The sequence below is a fragment of the Myotis nattereri genome (genome assembly GCF_964212035.1).
Source record: "Myotis nattereri genome assembly, chromosome: X".
In the NCBI taxonomy this organism is placed as follows: domain Eukaryota; kingdom Metazoa; phylum Chordata; class Mammalia; order Chiroptera; family Vespertilionidae; genus Myotis; species Myotis nattereri.
Window position 1 is genome coordinate 114,703,082 of NC_138078.1, and position 21,711 is coordinate 114,724,792.

The 21,711-nt window shown below is 40.9% G+C and overlaps 1 protein-coding gene across 1 annotated transcript in view; it reads right to left on the minus strand.

Annotated features, from left to right (window-relative positions):
- The window catches only part of TENM1 (teneurin transmembrane protein 1), a 934,848-nt gene that overhangs the window by 288,501 nt on the left and 624,636 nt on the right, over positions 1 to 21,711 (minus strand). The window contains exon 9 of the mRNA XM_081115196.1: positions 20,969 to 21,121. Coding sequence (XP_080971322.1) covers positions 20,969 to 21,121 — 153 coding nt within the window. The remainder of the gene's footprint in view (positions 1 to 20,968; positions 21,122 to 21,711) is intronic.

Sequence of the window (21,711 nt, forward strand, 5' to 3'; positions counted from 1 at the left end):
ACATACAACAAAAGAAAACATGGATAAATATGACTTCATCAAAATTAAAAACTTTTCTGCTTGAAAGAACACCATCATGAAAATGAGAGGCAGCCTTCTTCTCCCACAGACTGGGAGAAAATATCTGTAAATCATACATCAGATAAGGGACTTGTATACATTAAGAAGCCTTATAAATAAAAACACAAACTGGGAGAACCAGTATGGCGGTTTAGGCAAATGCCTGTACTTGCTGCTTCTCACAACCACATCAAAATTACAACTGAAATACAGAACAACCATCATCCATAACCACTGTAAAACTGGCTAAATGGAAGTCCTACAACTAGAGAAGTAAAGAAGAAAGCACACTGAGACTAGTAGGAGGTGCGGAGGTGCAGAATTGGCTGCTCTGGCATCCACGTGGGCTGCTTTTTTAATTGGGAGGGAGATTGTCTCTGCAGAGGCTGTCTGGAGGAGCAAGGGCTCCCAGGCCCACACAAGACCCCCAGCCTAGGGTGCCAGAGCTGGGAAAAGAAGTCCCTTTGGGCAATAAGAACTATGGGCTGTAAAAACCAGTACAGATTCGGGCTCAGTGACATAGAGAATGATAGAGACCCAGCTGCTCCCCTTAAAAGGCCAGCATCATGAACTGAACTTACAAGCTCCCGCTTCCTCTGAGCTCCAATGGCGGGCAAGGCTCTGGGAGACCCAGACATATACAAGGAGAAACTGGACCTTCTGGAATCAGGGCAGGAACTTGGGGGAGGCTTTCTTCAGAGATGCTTGCAGGGATCATTGTTCCTGTGTTGGGACCTCCCCAGTTGCAGGGCTGACTGGCAGCCATTTCTGTTTGCTCTGCCCTGGAGATTCCCAGAGACCCCACCCCACCCAATTTACAACCCCACCCAAGCTGTGTACAGCAGCTTTTGCATATGAATGCCCTGTCCTTTCTCAAGAATCATCACCCTGTTCCATTTCCATATCCCGATTATATTCCATTCACCAATTTATTCTGTTCATCAGATTTGTTAATTTGATTTTTAGAATCAATTATTGATAGACATGTATTTGTTGCCACATTGTTGTTCATAATTTTTATCTTTACCTTTTTCTTCTTCTTCCCCTTCTTAAAGAATACCCTTCAACATTTCATATAATACTGGTTTGGTGGTGATGAACTCCTTTAGCTTTTTCTTGTCTGTGAAACTTTTTATCTGACCTTCAATTCTTAATGATAGCTTTGCTGGGCAGACTAATCTTGGTTGTAGGTTCTTGCTATTCATCACTTTGAATATGTCTTGCCTCTTCCTTCAGGCTTGCATAGTTTCTGTTGAGAAATCAGCTGACAATCAAATGGGCACTTCCTTGTAGGTAACTAACTGCTTTTCTCTTGCTGCTTTTAAGATTTCTCTCTTTGTCCTTTTCCCTTGGCATTTTAATTATGATGTGTCTTGGTGTGGTCCTCTTTGGATTCCTTTTGTTTGGGGTTCTCTTCGCTTCCTGGACTTGTAAGTCTATTTCTTTCACCAGGTAGGGGAAGTTTTCTGTCATTTCTTCAAATAGATTTTCAATATCTTGCTCTCTCTCTCTTCTTCTGACACCCCCATAATTTGGATATTGGTACGCTTGAAGTTGTCTCAGAGGCTCCTTATACTATCTTCATATTTTTGGATTCTTTTTGCTTTTTGCTCTTCTGGTTGGGTGTTTTTGGCTTCCTCATATTTCAAATCGTTGATTTAATTCTCAGGATCCTCTAGTCTACTGTTGAATCCCTGTATATTATTCTTTATTTCAGTCAGTGTATGCTTCATTTCTCACTGGTTCTTTCTCATTTTTTTTTTGGCATTCTCATTAAGATCCTTGAAGGTCTCACTAAGTTCTTCAGAGGTTTCTAGAAGATTCTTGAGGAACCTTATAACTGATGTTTTGAACTCTATATCCAGTAGATTGCTTTCTTCCATTTCTTTCATTTGTGACATGTTTCTTTGTCTCCGAATTTTGGCTGCTTCCCTGTGTTTGTTTCTATGTATTGGGTAGAACTCCTATGTCTCCTTGAGTTGATAGAGTGGTCTTGTGTAGTAGGTGTCGTATAGGGCCTAGTGGCTTAGCCTCCCCAATCACCTGAGGTGGACACTCTAGGTGGACCCCTTTGTGGGCTGTGTGCACAATCTTGTAGTTGAAACTTGATTGCTGTTAGTGTCACTGGGAGGAACTGACTCCAGTCCAATTGGCTGTAGGGACCAGCTGCAACTACAGTGGGAGAGCTGCTGTGCATGAGGCACCCTTATAGAGCAGGACTTGCTTCAGTGGGGCTTTGGTGCTTACTGAGTCTGCCCCTTGACTGTGTCACTTATGGATGTGAAGAATTGTAATCTGGTATGGCCTGACACTGACCACTGGGTATACTGGCTCTTGGGTCTCCAGGGAGGTGCAAAGTTACCCACTGTCTAGGGCAGGGGTGGGCAAACTTTTTGACTCGAGGGCCACAATGGGTTCTTAAACTGGACCAGAGGGCCGGGACAAAGGCATGGATGGAGTGTTTTTGTCAACTAATATAAATTCAAAGTAAACATCATTACATAAAAGGGTACGGTCTTTTTTTTTTTTTTTAGTTTTATTCATTTCAAATGGGCCGGATCCAGCCCGCGGGCCGTAGTTTGCCTACGGCTGGTCTAGGGCCACCCAGCAGGAGTTACAGAGAGATCTGCAGATTCCTCCTCTTTGTATTGGGCTTAGAAGTGCCCCAACGATGCCCAGCTATGAAGCAAGGTAGGCTGGTGCTGGTACCTGGTCTTGGGCCTTTTATTGATAGGTTTGGGGCTCCCTGACCCAGCTTCAGCTTGTTTGACTCAGAGGGAAGAGGGTGTGTGTGTGGGGGGGGTGCAGGAAGAGATTAGGCAAGGATCTTATATGCATGTATGCATTACCTATGGACACAAACAATAGGGTGGTTAGGGCCTGGGGTGGGGTGGGAACTGGCTGGAAGGGAGCTAAGGGGAACATCTATAATAATCTCAACAATAAAGATTATAAAAACAACAACACGCAAACTGATTGGAAAATGGCAAACAATCTGAGTAGACATTTCTCCAAAGAAGATATCCAAATGACCAACACAGGAAAAGAAGCTTAACTTCATTAGTTTTCAAGGACATGCAAATTAAATCCAGTGAGATACCACTTCACACCCACTAGCCTAAAATAAAAACCAAAGACAGTAAGAGCTGTTGACAAGGATGTGAAGAAACGGTCACCCTCATTCACTGCTAGTGGGAATGTAAAATTTTGCAACTTCTTTGGAAAACAGTTTGGCAGTTTTTAAAAAAATTAAACATAGAATTACCATATGACCTAGCCATTTCACACCTCAGTGTATACCAAAAATAATTGAAAACAGATGTTCTAACAAAAACCTTTTACATAAATGTTCATAGTAGCATTATTGATAATAGCTCAAAAAAGTGATAATTCACAAAAGATCTATCAATTAGTGAACAGATAAATGAAAGGTGGTATACCCATACAATGGAACAGTATGCAGTCATAAAAAGGAATGAAATACTGATAAATATTACAACATGTACAAACCTTAAAAACATTATGCAAAGTGAAAGAAGCCAGAGACAAATGGCTACACATTATATGAAATGTACAAATATATAGAAACATAAAGGATATCGGTGATTGCCAGGGGCTGGGAGAGTGAGGATGTGGAATGACTGACAAAGGCTATGAGGTTTCTTTTTGGTATGATGAAACTACCAATTAAATAACGGTGATAGCTACATAACTCTGAATATACTAAGAATCAATGAATTGTGCACTTTAAATTGGTGAATTACATCCTATCTAATAATAGAAAAACATGGTAATTGACTATACCTTCACTATACCTCCCATTGGCTAATCAGCGTGATATGCAAATTAACCGCCAGCGCGCCGCCATCCAGGGCAGGCCGGCCACCGGGGACCCCATCGGCGGGTCCCAGGGCAGCAAGGCACGCCCACCCCAGAAGCCCCCAGCAGCCGCTTCATATGGTACTAACTCTACTAGTAAGCACTCTGAAAGTCAGTGGCATAAATGTAGCAATTAAAAGACAGATTATGAGGGTGAATCAAAAACAAAACCCACTTTAAATATAAAGACACATATAGATTAAAAGTAAATGAATTAAGCTGCAGCCAGTTTTGCTCAGTGGATAGAGCATTAGCCCATGGACTGAAGGGTCCCAGGTTCGATTCCAGTCAAGGGCATGTACCTCAGTTGCTGGCTTGATCCCCAGTCCCTATCAGAGCATGTGCAGGAGGCAACCAATCAATGTGTCTCTCCCTTTCCCTTCACTCTCTCTAAAATTCAATGGAAAAATATCCTTGGGTGAAGATTAACAAAAACAAAGTAAATGGATTAAGTAACATTAAAGAGATTATAAGAAAAATATATTCCAAATTTTGTTAGTTGTACAATGGTTATGTTTAAATTATTAACACCTCAGAAATTGGGTGAAGGGTACATATAATATGCTGTAGTATTTTATAGTTTTTTTTACATGTATGAGATTATTTCAAATTAAAATATTAAAAAATTAAAAATTAATAAAATATTAATTGAAATGTTTATGCATTACATGAATAATCTCCTAATTGCTTCTAGCATAATTTATTAAATTGTGCTAAAATTTACAAGGGTTCAATTAAAAAATATCTTAATTCTAAATGAGATAATAGAAAATATATAATAGTGCAGTTATAAGCACTTATCTGAAAATAAAAATTTAAAGAAGTGAATTTAAAGAAGGGATTTGCCAAAGAAAATATATGCACAACCCATTGACACAAACAACAGTATGGTGATGGCCAGAGAGAAGTGGGGGGCAAGAGCTGGGTAGAGGGGGCAAAAGGGGGGAAATAGGGACATCCTATATAATAATAATAAAAGGCTAATATGCACATTGACTGAAGGGTAGACTGACCAGTTGCTATGATGTTCACTGGCCACCAGTGGGCAGATGCTTAATGCAGGAGCTGCCCCCTGGTTGTCAGTGCACTTCCGTATGGGGAATCCCACTCAGCCAGAAGCTGGCTCATGGCTGGCCAGCGCAGTGGTGGTGGCAGGAGCCTCTCCCACCTCCATGGCAGCACTAAAAATGTCCAACTAACGGTTTTGACCTTACCCTTGGGGGCCTAAGCCTTTAGTCAGACATCCCCCATGGTCTCCTTGGCTGCCAGAAGGATGTCTGACTGCAAGCTTAGGCCTGATCCCCCAGGGAGTGGGCCTTAGTTGATAGGTGGACATCCCCCAAGGGGTCCTGGACTGTGAATGGGCGCAGGCCAGGCTGAGGGACCTCCCCCAGTGCACAAATTTTTGTGCACCAGGCTTCTAGTAGTATATAAAATTACATCTCAACAAAGATATTACAAAATACATGGCTAGAAGTTATATATTGACATGCATAGCCCACACACCTACACACACACTTTCATAAAATGTCACAAGAGTGTTAATGTGTTTCCAAGTGTTTTTAGAAGGTCACCTATTTGTTACTTAGAAGCTGAACCATCTCCTGGCTAGTCCTTTTAGAATGTTTAATTGGTAGTACATAGCAGCGATGCCTATTTTCTATATTTTATACAATGTTAGTTATTTGCTATATGTAGGTTATTATAATCAAATCATTCTGGACTTTCGGGTGGTGGCAGGAAGGCTGGTCATACAATAATAGATCAATGTATCCAGCACCTCCTTTTGTATCTTAGAATAGGTCCTCAGAGGACAGGGCAGTCACATCTGTCTAAACTCTTGACATCAACTTACTACACATTTAATAAAGATTATATATTATGACCCCCTTATCCTAGAGTTGAGGGTAATGAGAGGGTTGTATACCTTCTTGTGCCAGGCCTCAGAAAAGAAAGACAGCCAATTCTCATAGATTGTCATATTACTACAGCCTTTGATTTGTACCTTTTCAGAACCCAGAAAATCTTTAATAATATAAAATTAAAACTTCTTACAAATAAAATTCATTACAGACAGTAATAATAAAAAGAGTAGCCCTAATCGGTTTGGCTCAGTGGATAGAGGGTCGGCCTGCGGAATGAAGGGTCGTGGGTTCAACTCTGGTCAAGGGCATATACCTAGGTTGCAGGCTCGATCCCTGTCCCTAGTCAGGGTGCATGTGGGAGGCAGCCAATTGATGTGTCTCTCTTACATCAATGTTTTTCTCGATCTCTCCCCCTATCTTCCACTCTCTCTAAAAATCAATGGAAAAATATCCTTGGGTGAGGATTAACAAAAACAAACAAGAGTAACAATAAGCAAAATAGATCATAGCATTTATTAAACATGTATTGTGCCCTCTCTTTGAGCCCCTACTTCTGATTTCTGCAATATCAAAATGCCACTTTCATACTCAGTGTGCCATATAATTTGGTGTCCAATTTTATCTCTGAGGCTCCTCCCTCCTCTTCTCCCCTGCCCAGGGACTCTGCTCCCTTCACATCTCCTTTTTTACTAGTATCTTCAATGTCTCCCTTCTATTGTTTTCTTATTGTCTTCAAACAAGCACAGACCTCTTTTCTTTCAAAAAAGAAAGAACAAAAGGACCCAACTGCCACTTCATCTAGTTATACATTTAATTCCTTTTCCTTGCCAAACTGTCTCCATCTGCTGCCTATATTGCTTCATTATCCATTTACCACTTAGGCTATTGCCATCTGCATTTTACCCTTACCACGCTATTATTTCATTCTCCTAAATATGCACTCTTTAAGGTCAACTAAGATTAATTTTTCTTGTTTCTCAAGGCTCAGATCCAACTACTTCTATAATAATAGTCGTCTTTTCATCTTTCTTTTAAGCCTCTTAATCACCTATCATTTCTCTTTCTGTACAACAGTTGCATGATATTTTGCACTGTGTGTGTGTGTACACAGGCATGTTTCTTCCAGCTGTCCTATTTAATGGGAACTTTCTCAAGGGCAAAATCTATGTTTTCTGCATAATTTGTTTACCTTCCAAAGGACTCAATACAGTTAAAATAGCTCCTTGACTAATATAGCATTAAAAAGGATGAGCTGCTATGTTTCTGAATATTAAGATTTCCCTTTTCCCCCCCTTGATATTATTTTAATAAAGGGTCTGCGGTAAGATGGTCAAAAATAATTTCTTTTTGATTCAATTTCTTTTTTACTTTTCTTCTCTCTCTCTCTAAACCACTGGCAATAGGATGATGGTATCTGTGTATGGTTCTGGTCAGGATGCCTTCAGTAAGATATATAACAGAAACAAAAAAAGGCAACTACAATGACAAAGGGAATATAGGAGTTACAAGAAGAGTACAGAAGGAAAACCAAAGGCTCTTAATATTAGAAAGGTGAAGGCAAAGAAAGGATATGTGATTATTATCTACTACAGGCCCGGTGCACAAAAATTTGTGCACTCGGGGGGGTCCATCAGCCTTGCCTGTGCCCTCTCACAGTCTGGGACCCCTCAGGGGATGTCTACCTGCTGGTTTAGGCCCATTACCCAGGGGATTGGGCTTAAGCTGGCAATCAGACATCCCTCTGGCAGCCCGGGAGCCCTCAGGGGATGTCCACTTGCCAGTGGAGAGCAGGCCTAAGCTGCAGTTGGACATCCTTAGCGCTGCTGAGGATGCGGGAGAGGCTCCCGCCACCACTGCTGTGCTGACAGCCGTCAGCCTGGCTTGTGGCTGAGCAGAAGTCCCCCTGTGGGAGAGCACTGACCACCAGAGGGCAGCTCCTGCATTGAGCGTCTGCCCCCGGTGGTCAGTGTGTGTCATAGTGACCAGTCATTCCCAGTCATTCTGCTGTTAGGGTCAATTTGCATGTTACCCTTTTATTATATAAAAGGTACACGGGTGGGGGTCGGCTGGTTTGCCCTGAAGGGTGTCCCGGATCAGGTTGGGGGCCCCACTGGGGTGCCTGGCCAGCCTGTGTGAGGGGTTGATGGCTGTTTGCAGGCTGGCCATACCCCCTTCAGGGTGTGGTTCCCTACTGGGGTTTCTGGCCAGCCTGGGTGAGGGGCTGATGGCCGTTTTCAGGCTGGCCACACCCCCAGGCAACCCAAGCTTCCAGCCTCTCTTTTTGGGCTGGAAGCAGGTATCTGGGATTTATTTATCTTCTATAATTGAAACTTTGTAGCCTTGAGCAGAGCCCAGGTCCAGCCAGGGCAGGCAGGAAGCTTGGCTTCCTCCAACGTGGGGGGCAACCCAAGCCTCCTGCTTGCTCCAACTCTGTGGCCCCTGCCATCTTAGTTGGGTTAATTTGCATACTTGCTCCTGATTGGCTGGTGGGCATGGCTTGTGGGTAGAGTGGCGGAGTGATGGTTAATTTGCATGTTTCTCTTTTATTAGTGTAGATGGGATTGACAAAGTTGTAAAGAGGGAAAATGCAGACTTGGGCATTCAATCTAGGAACTCTAGGATTTTATTCTCAAAAGTAAATTTTACATATTAGAATCACCTTTGACTTCATGAAAAAGCTAGTTGCCGACTCAGTATCGAACTCTTTGGAAGAGAAGTTACTGAGATAATAATACCTTATAAAAGAGAACAATTAGACACACTATTACAATTTGAAGAAGAGTGGCAAATAACTATAGGTAACTTCCCAGGACAAATTTTACATCATTTGCCAAGATCACCTATATTGCAATTTCTCTCCCTACATCCATTTATATTTCCTATTAAATGTTCAAAAGAGCCATTATCACCTCCTGCCTCCTTAGTATTCACAGATGGTTCCTCTAATGGTAGGGCAGTAACAATCATTGACTCAATAACCCATGTTCAGCAAACCCTAGAGACGTCAGCCCAGAGAACAGAGCTTTTGGCAGTCATTTATGCTTTTGAACAATTGCAACAGGTTCCCTTTAACTTGTACACTGACTCTCAATATATAGTTAAACTATTTCCTCATATTGAGACCGCCTCTCTCCCACAAGGAAGAACAACCATTTTCTCTTTGTTAACTCAGTTACAAATTTACATTCATAAATGAGAAAAGGCTTTCTATATTGGACATATTAGAGCTCATTCCTGCCTACCAGGACCCTTAAGCAAAGGAAATTATCAGGCGGATTTACTAACTCACCCAGTAGTTTGTACAGCTCTAGAAGAAGCCCGGCGGTCTCATGCCATTCACCATCAAAATGCTTCTGCTCTCCGTCTATATTATCGCATATCTAGAGAAGCTGCTTGAAGTATTGTGCGTGACTGCAGCCATTTTCCTACTCATTTTCCTAGCCCTGCTACTGGAGTTAATCCAAGAGGACTTAGACCCTGTGACTTATGGCAGATGGATATTACTCATGTCCCATCTTTTGGCAAACTTTGCTTTGTGCATGTTTGTATTGATACCATTTCTCATGCTATCCTTGCTTCTGCACGTACAGGAGAAGCCTTTAAAGATGTAAGTCAACATTTATTCCAATGTTTTTCCTACCTAGGAATACCAAGGGCACTTAAAACAGACAATGGGCCTGCCTATACCTCTACAGCCTTTAAAAACTTATGCTCTACATTCGGCATCGCACATACTACAGGAATATCCTACAATCCTCAAGGCCAAACAATAGTAGAAAGGGCTCACCAAACTTTAAAAACACAAATTTAAAAATGACAAAAAAATGAGTTTAAATATTCCTCTCCTCATCATGTTCTACAACATACTCTATTTGTAATTAATATACTAAATGTAGATTCTGAGGGAAATTCCCCGATGTACATACATTGGAACCCTGATCTAACTAAACCTAAAGCCCTTGTCAAATGGAGAGACTTGCTTACAGGAGCCTGGAAGGGACCTGATGTACTTTTAAACTGGGGGAGAGGATATGCTTGTATACTTCCACAGGACGCAGACTCACCTGTGTGGATTCCAGACCACCTAGTCCGACCTTATGTCTCACCGCCCTCCATCTCCGCCTCCCCCTCCTCCTCCCCGGTATCATCCATATCGGCTGACCCAGAGAGCACAGCTGAGTCCTCCTCGGACACCAACACCACCATCAAGTGAGGCCCTGGTGGACCCTTTGATCCAGCCATTCAATGTGCTGACACTTCGGGAAGCCTGTCGCCAGCGACGCCACCCGCTAGCCAGATCAATGAGAACAAACAAACCACCGACTTGGGGACAGCTGAAATCCTTGACTGAAGAGGCCATCAACCTTCTACAAGGCTCTGTGAGCACTCCATCCACTATTTTTATTGCTATGCTCACTATCATTGCTTGTCAGTCTTCTTCCGAGTCTTAAACAACCCAAACCGAGAGGTGGCCGCTGATTTACATGCGCTATCATTTAAAAAATAAAAAAGGAGGAATTTGCTAGAAGCCAGTCCATCCTTGCTGCTTGACACAGTCGCTGCAGGGAAGAAACATCTGCACAGCATATGTTTCAAGGGACCTGGCGTATATGGCATACTGTTCTTAATATGTTTGCTCCCCTTCTTAGAGGTATGTGTTTTAACTAAGGTCACCTCTCCGAGAAAGGTTGTTTCCCCAGGTGGGGATTTTTCCCTGGAGTTAGGGATTAACAGGACTAAGGAATGGAATAAAACCCCTTAACTAAGTGCCAGGTGGGTAATTAATCACTTTAACTATGAACAATCACGCTTAAGCTACATAATCTTTACTTAGGATAATCTCCTTCAGTTACTTCCTTGTATCTTAACAGAACAATAGAGTAGTGACCTTTGGAATAGAATGGATAGGATTAAAATCAACTGGTATAAATACAGATGTAACAGGAGAATAAAGGCAGAACCTGGCTGGAGAACCTGGCTAGAAGACCTGGCTATGCTGATTATCTGAACGCTTTTTCTGTGTCATTCCTTCTTCACCGACTCCGTCCACACCTTTGAGAACTCCTGAACCTGCTGGAGCTGGACCCCAACAGCTAGTAAATGTTTGAAATTCCCCAAAAAGTAATAGAATCTGAGAGATATAAATGTATACTCAACAGAATTAGACATACACATGGCGGATAACTTTTTACAGTGGCCTGGTTCTTCAAAAATAAGATGTTATAAGGATGTTATGTTAAGATCCTCCAGCTTTTTAAAATATATCTGTTTTTTCTTAATTTCAGAGAGAGGAAGGGAGAGGGAGAGAGAGGGACAGAAACATCAATGATAAGAGAGAATCATGGATCAGCTGCCTTCTGCATGCCCCACACCAGGGATTGAGCCTGCAACTGAGCATGTGCCCTGACTTGGAATCAAACCATGATTTCCTGGTTCATAGGTCAACACTCAATCATTGAGAAACATCTGCCAGGCAGATCCTCCAGCTTTTGAAGTCCCGGAGGATAAATATGCTATTCTATAACACACCCCTTTGTTCCCCTATCAGATGTAGGCTAGAGGAACCACAAGGCAAACACATTTCTTATGGCATCACAGAAAAAGGTGTTTATTAATTTAAAATAAGTAAAATGAAGATTAAAATAAAACAAGAATGAAACATTAAACATACATGACTAGAAACATTTAACATGAATTTTTTATAGAGTAAATAAGTTTGCCTGTAAGCATAGTGAACCCTCTGTTTTAGAAGTAAGGTCTCCAGCATGCTTTAGAAAAGCTTTTGTTAAAACTGAAGTATATTGATAAAGTGATTTAATATAGTTGAAAACAAGCTGTGGTACTCTAGCTGGGCCCCCTGAAACCTTGTGTTAGAAAACATCTATATAGCATTATAGGAAACATTTACTGTAATTTGCCATCAATGTTTAAAAATAATGTTATACTCTCAACACTGTTGTCTTTGTTAGTGCACTACTACTATTTTATTAATGTGGTTTGTTGTGCTTATATGAATTATTCCCAATTATACCACAATGTCCTGGGCTTTAATATCCTTTAAGTAAAAGATAGTGAAACTATGGGTTGACTCAAAGGGTAGCTGAGTACATTTTAATATCCACATGTCCTATGAGCCAATATTGGAGAACCACAGGATTATACTGTGGGACATTGTTCCATGTGAACACACAGTGATTAGTTGGGTGGGGTTTGCGTAGTTCTTGACTTGTGGTATAGTATGGTATAGTATCCCATATAATAAGAGAGGAATATGCTAATTATATGTTATGCCATAACATCACGACCAATCTACAAGCAGAGAGAGCTACAGGAGGGTGGGGCAGCGGGTGGAGAGCTACAGGAGGGTAGGGCAGTGAGCTATGAGCAGCAGAGAGCTACCAGTGGCGCTGGGTGGGTGGGTGGCTAGCTGAGGCAAGTGGCAGTGAGTTACTCGCGCACGGATTCGTGAGCAGGGCTACTAGTCATGAAATAAATGAATCGGTATCTACTAAAAATTATAAGTAAATTTAGAATTAAACCTCTTATTTGAGGTCCACAACTGTCATTGCATAAATTGCCTCCTATGTAACTAGGGTGTAGGTTAAAAAAAAAAAGCCAAAAATTAAGCAGCACGCATGTGCGTGCGTGTGTGCATGCGTGCGTTCATGTGTGTGTTCTGTATTAAGGAAGAAGGAGAGTGTTTGCTGAACCTAGATCTTTGGTTTTGCAAATATAAGATTTGCAAAGTACTCTTAGAGAAGGGATATGTATTTGACTATATGCATTGAGATCTTTAATCAAGACAGCTGTTTCTAAAACAATTGGCCTTAAGAAAAAAAAAATTAAGGAAAAGGTCCAAAGATGTGTGCTGAGCTAACAGTAAGGAGTGACTGGATTCTAATCTCAGCTCTGCCTGTAGTTAAAGTCTATTATGCAAGGCAAGTCACTTAACCTTCTTGTGTTTTCCTTTTCAACTGTAAAACAAGGGTAACAATTAGCTGCTACAGCATAAAACTGTTATGTGGATAAAAGCCATTAAAGTATTTTGAAATTGTAAATGCTCTCTAAGTGAAGACTGTTATTGTTATGTCAAAATCCAAATTTATAAGGCAGAAAACTGGGAATTAATTATTTGAATTATAACAGAATTCTCTACAAGTACTTTAAATGGCAAGTGTGGTTTACAAATTCTACAGTTCAACCATCTTCCAGGAGTATACCCTTTTTGCAAAAATACATCTACTTTTACTTGAATAGCTAATTGCATTTCCTTAATGGCAGATTTTGAATTCACTGACTCAAAATGTATACACCTTAGCAATGAGCTAGTCCTACTGAGCTTCATCCAGCATTTGTCAAAGCCTTAGCAGCTGGGAAAAGAATGGAGAACAAGGAAATAAAAGGGGAAGGGAGGGAGAAGTGTGGCAGGAATCTGCCCTCCCCCCACGTTATCAAGAGAAATGTGGCTCTTATCTATTCTATAGTTATAATTTCCTGATAAGATGTAAGTTGCAAAAAGTGTTTCATTGTCCCTCTACCACATTCAAAAGGCTTGCATGTTGAAGGGGAGCAGAATTTGTCACCCCCAAATTTGCCTCTGTGGTATAAGGATTATTGGGAGCTGAAAAGAGACAGGTTACATAGGAGAAGCTCAGAAAACTCAGAAGTTACCCTTTTGTAGGAGACATTTATGTTAACAAGGGAAATCTCCATTTATAAGTGTCTCTCTCTCTGTATCAGGAAGTGAAAGATGATTCTAAATTTATAAAAACTCTTATAGATGGAGAGGTAAATGACTTAATCTAAATAACATTACCCATTTACAGTGCTTTGCCCCATAATTTTCCATAAAAAATTATGGCTCCCGCTTCCAACATTTTCCTTTGTCTTTAGCTGGAGATGGTATTTAAGATGGTGGTGGAGAGTTACTCAGTTAGCCTGCGTATTGCCCATGTATACAAGAGATATGCATGTTATTAAACTTCTGTTTTTTTTCTCAGTGCTTTTATTTCAGGCGTGAGAAGGAAGGTAGGTGTCTCAGCCAGGAACCCAGATGGGTAAAGGAAAAACAATTTTTCCTCTCCTACAGAGCCAATTCGCTTATTTTTCAGATTAGAAACTGGAGCCAAGAAGTGAAGCTATAGTCCAGTGGTTCTCAACCTTCTGGCCCTTTAAATACAGTTCCACATGTTGTGACCCAACCATAAAATTATTTTTGTTGCTACTTCATAACTGTAATGTTGCTACTTTTATGAATCGTAATGTAAATATCTGATATGCAGGATGGTCTTAGGCGACCCCTGTGAAAGGGTCATTCGATCGCCAAAGGGGTCGCGACCCACAGGTTAAGAAACTGCTGTTATAGTCATTACTTGGTCTTGACTAAAGCATCTTCATGACAGGATACAAAAATATTTTATTTACATGGTCATATATTCAACAGACACTGACTAGAAAATGTCATTTTATTGTCAACTACATGGAGATAGATCTGAAGGATGAATTTAAAAGAAATGCCAGTTTCCCCCAAGGCCAGCGTTTTGCAAAAATTGTAAAGGAAGCAAAGGCTGTCTTTAGTATCCTTAGTTCCCTATCTCTCCACCCGCTCTTCATGTTCCTGGTGTTCTATTATGGAATCCAACCTGCAGGAATGCAGTGCCCTCAACTACCTAATAAGCTTGCTCCTCACTCAGATACAATGCCATCTATACCTTACCTAAGCCCTATGCTCCTGGAAAAGAGTGTTGATTAAGAAATTCCCTTAACCTTTCCCCACCCCTGAAATTCTTCCAGCCTTTTCTGTTTTATGAAATGGTTACACAAAACAAACAAAAATAACCAAATTAAAAAACACTTTCCCATATTACTTATTAAAAAAAGCTCTCTGCCCATTCGCTCAGGATTTTCATAAGAATTGCACATGACTCCCTTATTTACTGGGGGTCAAGACCAAACACAAACCAATCCCCTTTGCTGGAACCTGCTGAAATATCAGATACAGATGGAGAGGGAGGAACCTAGAAGTCCCATTTGATCAACGTCCTCTCTGTGTCCCATTGTTTCAAGATAGTCCATTATACATTTGTTTACTAAATAATAACTCTTTTTATCTCCTTGTGAATTGCCTTACTGACCCCTTCTTAGTTCTGAATGACATATATACCTCATTTTGCCTGTCTTTAGAATTTTCATGCTTATATAAATTCTCCATGTCTATGTATTAAAATTTGATTTTCTCCTGTTAATCTGTTATTTCATTTGAACAAACAGAAGAACAAAGAAGGAACGTTTCCCAGACCATAACAAAATTTATATTCAGTTTGTATTATCCTATCTAATAAAAGAGAAACATGGTAATTGGCATACGACCGCTACCCTTCCCATTGGCTAATCAGCGAGATATGCAAATTAACTGTCAGCCAAGATGGCGGCTGGCAGCCAGGCAGCTTGAAACTAACATGAGGCTTGCTTGCTTCAGTGACGGAGAACTCCAACATTCCCCGCCTGCCGCTGCATGCCTCTGAGCTGGCAGTTTCAAACATTGTAACAAAAATAGAAGCTAAACAAAACCCCAGAAACCTGCTTTCAGCTGGCCCGGGATCTCAGAGCTGGAGTTGATACAGAGTTTCGATTGTAGAACCAAAACAAACCAGATACCTGCTTTCAGGAGCGGAGGCCTAAGAGCTGGAGCCTCAGAGCTAAAGCTGGCCCAGAATAAAAAAAAGAAAAAAAGTAGCAGTTGGGAGCTTCAGTCCCAGCCTGAAAACAGCCCTCAGCCACTCACCCAGACTGGCCAGGCACCCCAGTGGGGACCCCCACCCTGAAGGGTGTGTGACCAGCTGCAAACAGCCATCATCCCTTCATCCAGGCTGGCCAGGCACCCCAGTGGGGACCCCCACCCTGATCCAGGACACCCTTCAGGGCAAACCAGCCAGCCCCCACCCATGCACCAGGCCTTTATTCTATATAGTAAAAGGGTAATATGCCTCCCAGCACTGGGATCAGCAGAGCTGAGAGGCCTCCCGGCACCGGGATCAGCGTGACGGGGGCAGTGCCCAAACCCCCTGATCTCCCTGCAACTCTGTGTGTGACAGGGGGCGGGGCCACAACCTCCCTATCTGCCCTGCTCTTCATGACAGGGGAAGGCGCCCCAACCCCCTGATCGGCCCTGCTCTGTGCCTGATAGGGCGGAGCTCCCCAAACCCCTGATCACCCTGCGGCTCTGTGTGTGACAGGGTGCGGTGCCCCAACCCTCTCACCCCACGGGCCCTGCTCTGTGTGTGACAGGGTAGAGCCATAACCTCCCCATCGGCCCTGCCCTGAGTGTGAGAGTGGCGGCGCCCCAACCCCCTGATCGGTCCTGCTCTGTGGGTGATATAGGGCGGTGCCACAACCCCCTGGTCCCCCAACCCGCTGATCTGCCCTGCCCTGAGTGTGACAGGGGGCAGTGCCCCAACTCCCCTATCGGCCCTACTCTGTGAGTGACAGGGGAGAGCTCCTCAACCCCCTGATGGGCCCTGCTCTGTGCATGACAGGGGGTGGCGCCACAACCTCCCCATCAATCCTGCCTTGAGTGTGACAGGGTACTGTGCCCCAACCCCCCAATTGGCCCTACCCTGAGCGTGACTGAGGGTGGCATCACAACCTCCCAATCCGCCCTGCTCTGTGCATGACAGGGGTGGCGCCCCAACTCCCCAATTGGCCCGGCTCTGAGCCCGACCAGGGCTTCATCTAGGCATTGGGCCTGCCCTCTGCCACCCGGGAGCAGGCCTAAGCCAGCAGGTCGTTATCTCCTGAGGGGTCCCAGACTGCAAGAGGGCACAGGCCGGGCTGAGGGACCCCTCCCCAGTCCCCCCAAGTGCACAAATTTTTGTGCACCGGGCCTCTAGTATTATTATAAGAACAGATGAAAAAAACAGAAGAGGTGAAACTACAAGTCCTGGGTTCTAGTTCCAGATCTCTCTGTGCTCTGTGTGTTTTTGACTTGTCTGGACCTCAGTTTCTTCATCTTTAAATAAGAATGTTGGACCCGCTAATCTTTAAGATTTTAACATTGTATGTTTGTTGAAAGATTACATTGCAATTATTTTTAGTTCAATTTATGGACACTACATGACTCAAGCTTAGGACATGTCTTTTATTATTCATATCATTCTCTTTGTTTAAAGTAGTTGTTACATAATGCTTAGCAGTTAAAAAGAGTTCCTTTTAATACATTTGTAAAATTTTAAGGTAGTACAGGCTGTTTTAGTACAATGCTTTTAATTCTATAAATGTTTATCAAATAATAGACAACTGATTTTTCTGGTAAATCCAACATGTGGTTGTGATTTATATCTTCTTTTGGAAATTAAATTCAAATTATTCAAATAAATTAAAACATTTTAGGATACTCAATGCCTATAATAAAATATTATTTTTTTAATCTCATTTGGAAAAACTAAGCGTTGAGAAAATTCTTTATTTTCCTAATGAGAAGCAGATCCATATAATTACAGTTAATAGAGATCCAATTACAGTAGAATTTGATTATTTTTATGTACCATTCTACTTTTCCATTCTTCTACTCTGATGATGTAGGTGATGAAAATTTAAAAATAATAGATATTAAATTAGTAAGTAGAGACCATACTTTAAAGAAACATCTAAATCCCAGAAAGGCTGTGATTCATGGAAAAGTTAATGCCAGTTTGAAAGTGGGGACTGCCTAATAGGATGTCAATAAACTCAAAGTCATTTTTCAGTCTTTTGGCCTAATAATTACTGCTAATAAAACAATGTGCCTGGCACTGTGCTATATGCTTTACTTCCATTGTCTCACTTATTCCTCACAACCCCCATATGAGACAGGTCCTATTATTATTATTCTTTTTTTAAAAATATATTTTATTGAGTTTTTACAGAGAGGAAGGGAGAGAGATAGAGAGTTAGAAACATAGATGAGAGAGAAACATCGATCAGCTGCCTCCTGCACATCTCCCACTGGGGATATGCCCGCAACCCAGGTACATGCCCTTGACCGGAACCGAACCCGGGACCCTTCAGTCCGCAGGCCGACACTCCATCCACTGAGCCAAACCGGTCTCGGCTATTATTATTATTCTTATGTTACAGATGAGAACACTGGCTCAAGGAGGTTGTGTGAATTAACTGCCTGAATTGGAGAGCCAGTAAATGGCAGTGTCAATATTCAATGTCAGAATCTGTCTTACTCCAGAGTCCAGACACTTAACTACAGTGCTACAATGCCCAATTCTCTAGGAGAATAAAGAAAACAATGTAAAAAGAATGATCTGGTTTTTAGTTTTATATTTTAATTCATACAGCAGCACTAAGACAAGCTCCTAGAACTGTACTTATGGGGTGTGTGATGCTAGAAAGTCATAAAAGGAAACATTTGACCATTTGAAAATAGCCTTACATTACATCTTTTACAAGGTTTGGTTTAGTATACACATGGCACTAGAAAGAAGAGCACTGTTTTCACTTGGTAAGTAATATGTAGTGAAGAACTAATATAGCAGAAGTATAATGTCTAGTTATCATTAAGTTTTTGCTCAGACTCCTATGAAAAGTCAGTTTAACATAACACCTTGGTGTATATGGCATTAACTCTTAATGATTTGCCTTAATAAAGTATTAAATTGAAATCAGTTTGACCATCCCATGTGTTGATATAATTGAGCAGAAACTTAAAAATATTTTTCATTTATGAAACTTGTCACACATCATTAAAAATATAGGTGTATAAAATTTCTTGAAAATATATCATGGATAGACTTTAGGGCTTTGCTTTCATTGTGTAAAGTGTCTTTGTGGTTTTCATATAGGTTTTGTATGTGAATTTCAGTGTAGTATAGAAGTTAAGAGGCAAGGCTCTGGAAATAACACCACCAGTTTCTAGTTCTCTGACCTTGGGCAAGTTACTTAACTTCTCAGTGCCTATTTCTCATTTGGAAAATGGGAACCATAAAGTTACCTTCATGATATAATACATGCTAAGTGTCTGGAACAATTCTTGCCACGTGATAATTGCTTCATAAATTTAAGTCTTCATCATCAAACTACTTTGTGGATAAGAATGATAGAGATCTGAGTTAAAATATAGAAATGAATATTCTCTAATGACAACTGTTGGGGGAGGAAGAAATTTTATTCTACCCTTCTAGGTTCTTTTGGCTGGTCTAATAATTAAGTCTACATGAGACTGATTAACAAGAGAAGATAATGAGATTTAATTAATTAGGTATGTATGGAAACCCCAACTACATGAAAGGTTCAGAGACAGAAGGGAAAACAAGGTGTATTATATTCTGAACTAAGGGAGAGAGAGGTAAGATGCCCTGAAGCTTCAGAGGGGAAGAGGGTAATTTGTAGGATGACAAAAAGAGCAGATGTTCAGTAATTAGACGTTTGCCCTGCCCTATACATAGGTCATAAAAAGTTATTTCTGGTGATAATTCGTACTATGGGCTAGGCCCCAAATTCAAATTCTGTAAGGGAGAACAAATTTAAAACCTCTAAGGGGGAGGTAAAAGTTTCTCTTGAGGCTGCAGGGTCTCAATTGCCTTCAGCTCAAAATAATCCACATGCCCAAGTGGCACATCTTGGGGAGGCCTGTCTGAAGCCTTTCAAAGCTATGTGATGATCTTCTGCTGTCTTGAATGTTTAATTTTCCTCAAACATATAATTCATGATTTTCAGTATAAATGGCAAGAAATGCTACCAAGTGGTGGCTCTTGTACTTGCAGATAAGAAGAAATTGAATAGCAGGAGAGAAGGGAGAAAAAGTCCAAGACCAAGTGTATTGAGATCCTTCCCTCTGGCATCTGTGACCCTTATACTACCCATCAGCCCCTCTCAGCAACAACAGTAAAATTGTTAGGAAAAGTCAGTCCAGGCTAGAAACAATATTTCTAAATAAAGCAAACTGCATCATGAATTGAAAACTAAAACAAACCATAACATTTTCCTAAACCTGAGCATTAATTTTAACTGAGGCATAGACCAAAGCAAAGTTACTTTTTCAAAAGCAAACAAAAATAAAACAGAACAAAACCCATGAATTACCCCCCCCTCCCCCGCAAAGAAATGAAAAAACACCAGTAATGAGTAGCAATCCAAACAACTTCAAAACAAAATATTTTATTTGGAACTAGTGAACCAAAATAAAACTTTCTTACCTCTATAAAATTGTAAGCTTTTAGAGGATAGGTTTGGATCATTCATTCACTCATATGAGGGTGTCTTCCAAAATGTATACACACTTGAAATAATTATAAAGGCAGTATTTATTAAAATACATTTCATTTTCAAAATGTAAGCTCTGTCAGTTGTTAAAGTGTGCATATATTTTTGGGGGACACCCTGTATATGATATCATAAAAATATTTAGGATAGTGCTGGCTTTACTTTTTGTTTTCAATATTTACTTTTTGGATTGAACATGGCTAGAGTCCCTCTGTACTGAATCCTATTTCAAGAGAAATCATAATAAAAACTTCCAGCTATTTTCAATGCTTATATATTAATACTAGGTTCATTCAATGTGAATAAGATGTTGGGAGTGCTGGTACTGTGGCATTTATTGTAAATAAGTCAGGCAGTTCAAGCTTATGTTGTTTAAATTTAACAATTCAGTACTCAAAGTGCTTTTTTCTTTTCTCCATCCAGAAAGAACTCATGTTCCCTAACTAGAAAAAATTCATGTCCCTGCACTTTGACATAAACATTCACCCTTATGTTAAGCATAAAAGGCTTTTTCTTATTATAAAGAGAAGAAATTTCCATATACCCTTTGTAAAATGTTATATATAAATGCTGGACTTGGGCACAGAGAACTTAATCAAAATCCCACGTTGCTTCAGGGTAGTTATATGTGAAATGCAATTTCCATTGTATTGAAATCTCCATCTAGTAAATATTTATCTATTTTTAAAATTGCCAACATATTTGAAAAGTTTAATTGGTTTATACTCAAGGCACTAGAGAAAGGAAAATTTGCTTTCAGAAGGCATTTACATGTATTTATTCTGTTCATGTAGAATACCTCTTTCAAGTGTTTGAGAATTTTAATGTGAAGATAACCCATCCCAGATTTGGTTCTAATGACCAAATTAGAAGAAAAGTAATCAATAATCAACCCATCACTTTGATCACTGTACCTTTTTTCTCTGATTTATCGGAAACTTTTCCTCCAATTGGAGAGTAAGTAGTATCCACGGATTCGGTCCCTCTGTTCCCTTTGCTAACTCCATTTTCATAGAGCTGTCCTTCAACTGGTTGCAACTGCCAAGTCAGGCCGAACAAATGTACTGCTGCAAGAAAACAAGCCATACATGAACTTATTCCAGACTCGCTGAGAAGGTCTCTAAACCAGCTGTCTTTTGAACCTAAAAATGTCATGATCAGTTTTCTTATAGTTATCCCAACCAACTTGGATTACATACCTACATCATACCTGTAGCCACTTTTCTAAGTAGCTATTGTTAAATTTTAAGGATTAGAAGTTGGATAGTATTTTTTTTATTATTATATTTGCTGATCCTCACACAAGGATATTTTTCCACTGATTTTTTTTTTTTACACAGAGTGGAAGGGAAGGAGGGAGGGAAGTGAAGAAGGAGGAGGGATAGAGAGAGGGAAGAAGAAAGAGAGAGAGAGAGAGAGAGAGAGAGAGAGAGAGAGAGAGACATCAATTAGTTGCCACCCTGACCGGGGCCAGGGATCTAACCTGTAATCCAGGTGTGTACCCTTGCCTGGGAATAGAACTCATGACCCTTTGATGTGGGGACTGACACTCTAACCACTGAGCACACAGCCAGGGCTTGATGGTACCATTTTTTAAAATCGCCTTTTGGGAAGGCAATATAGCACCATTCAAAAAATATATCTTAGCCCAGCTAGT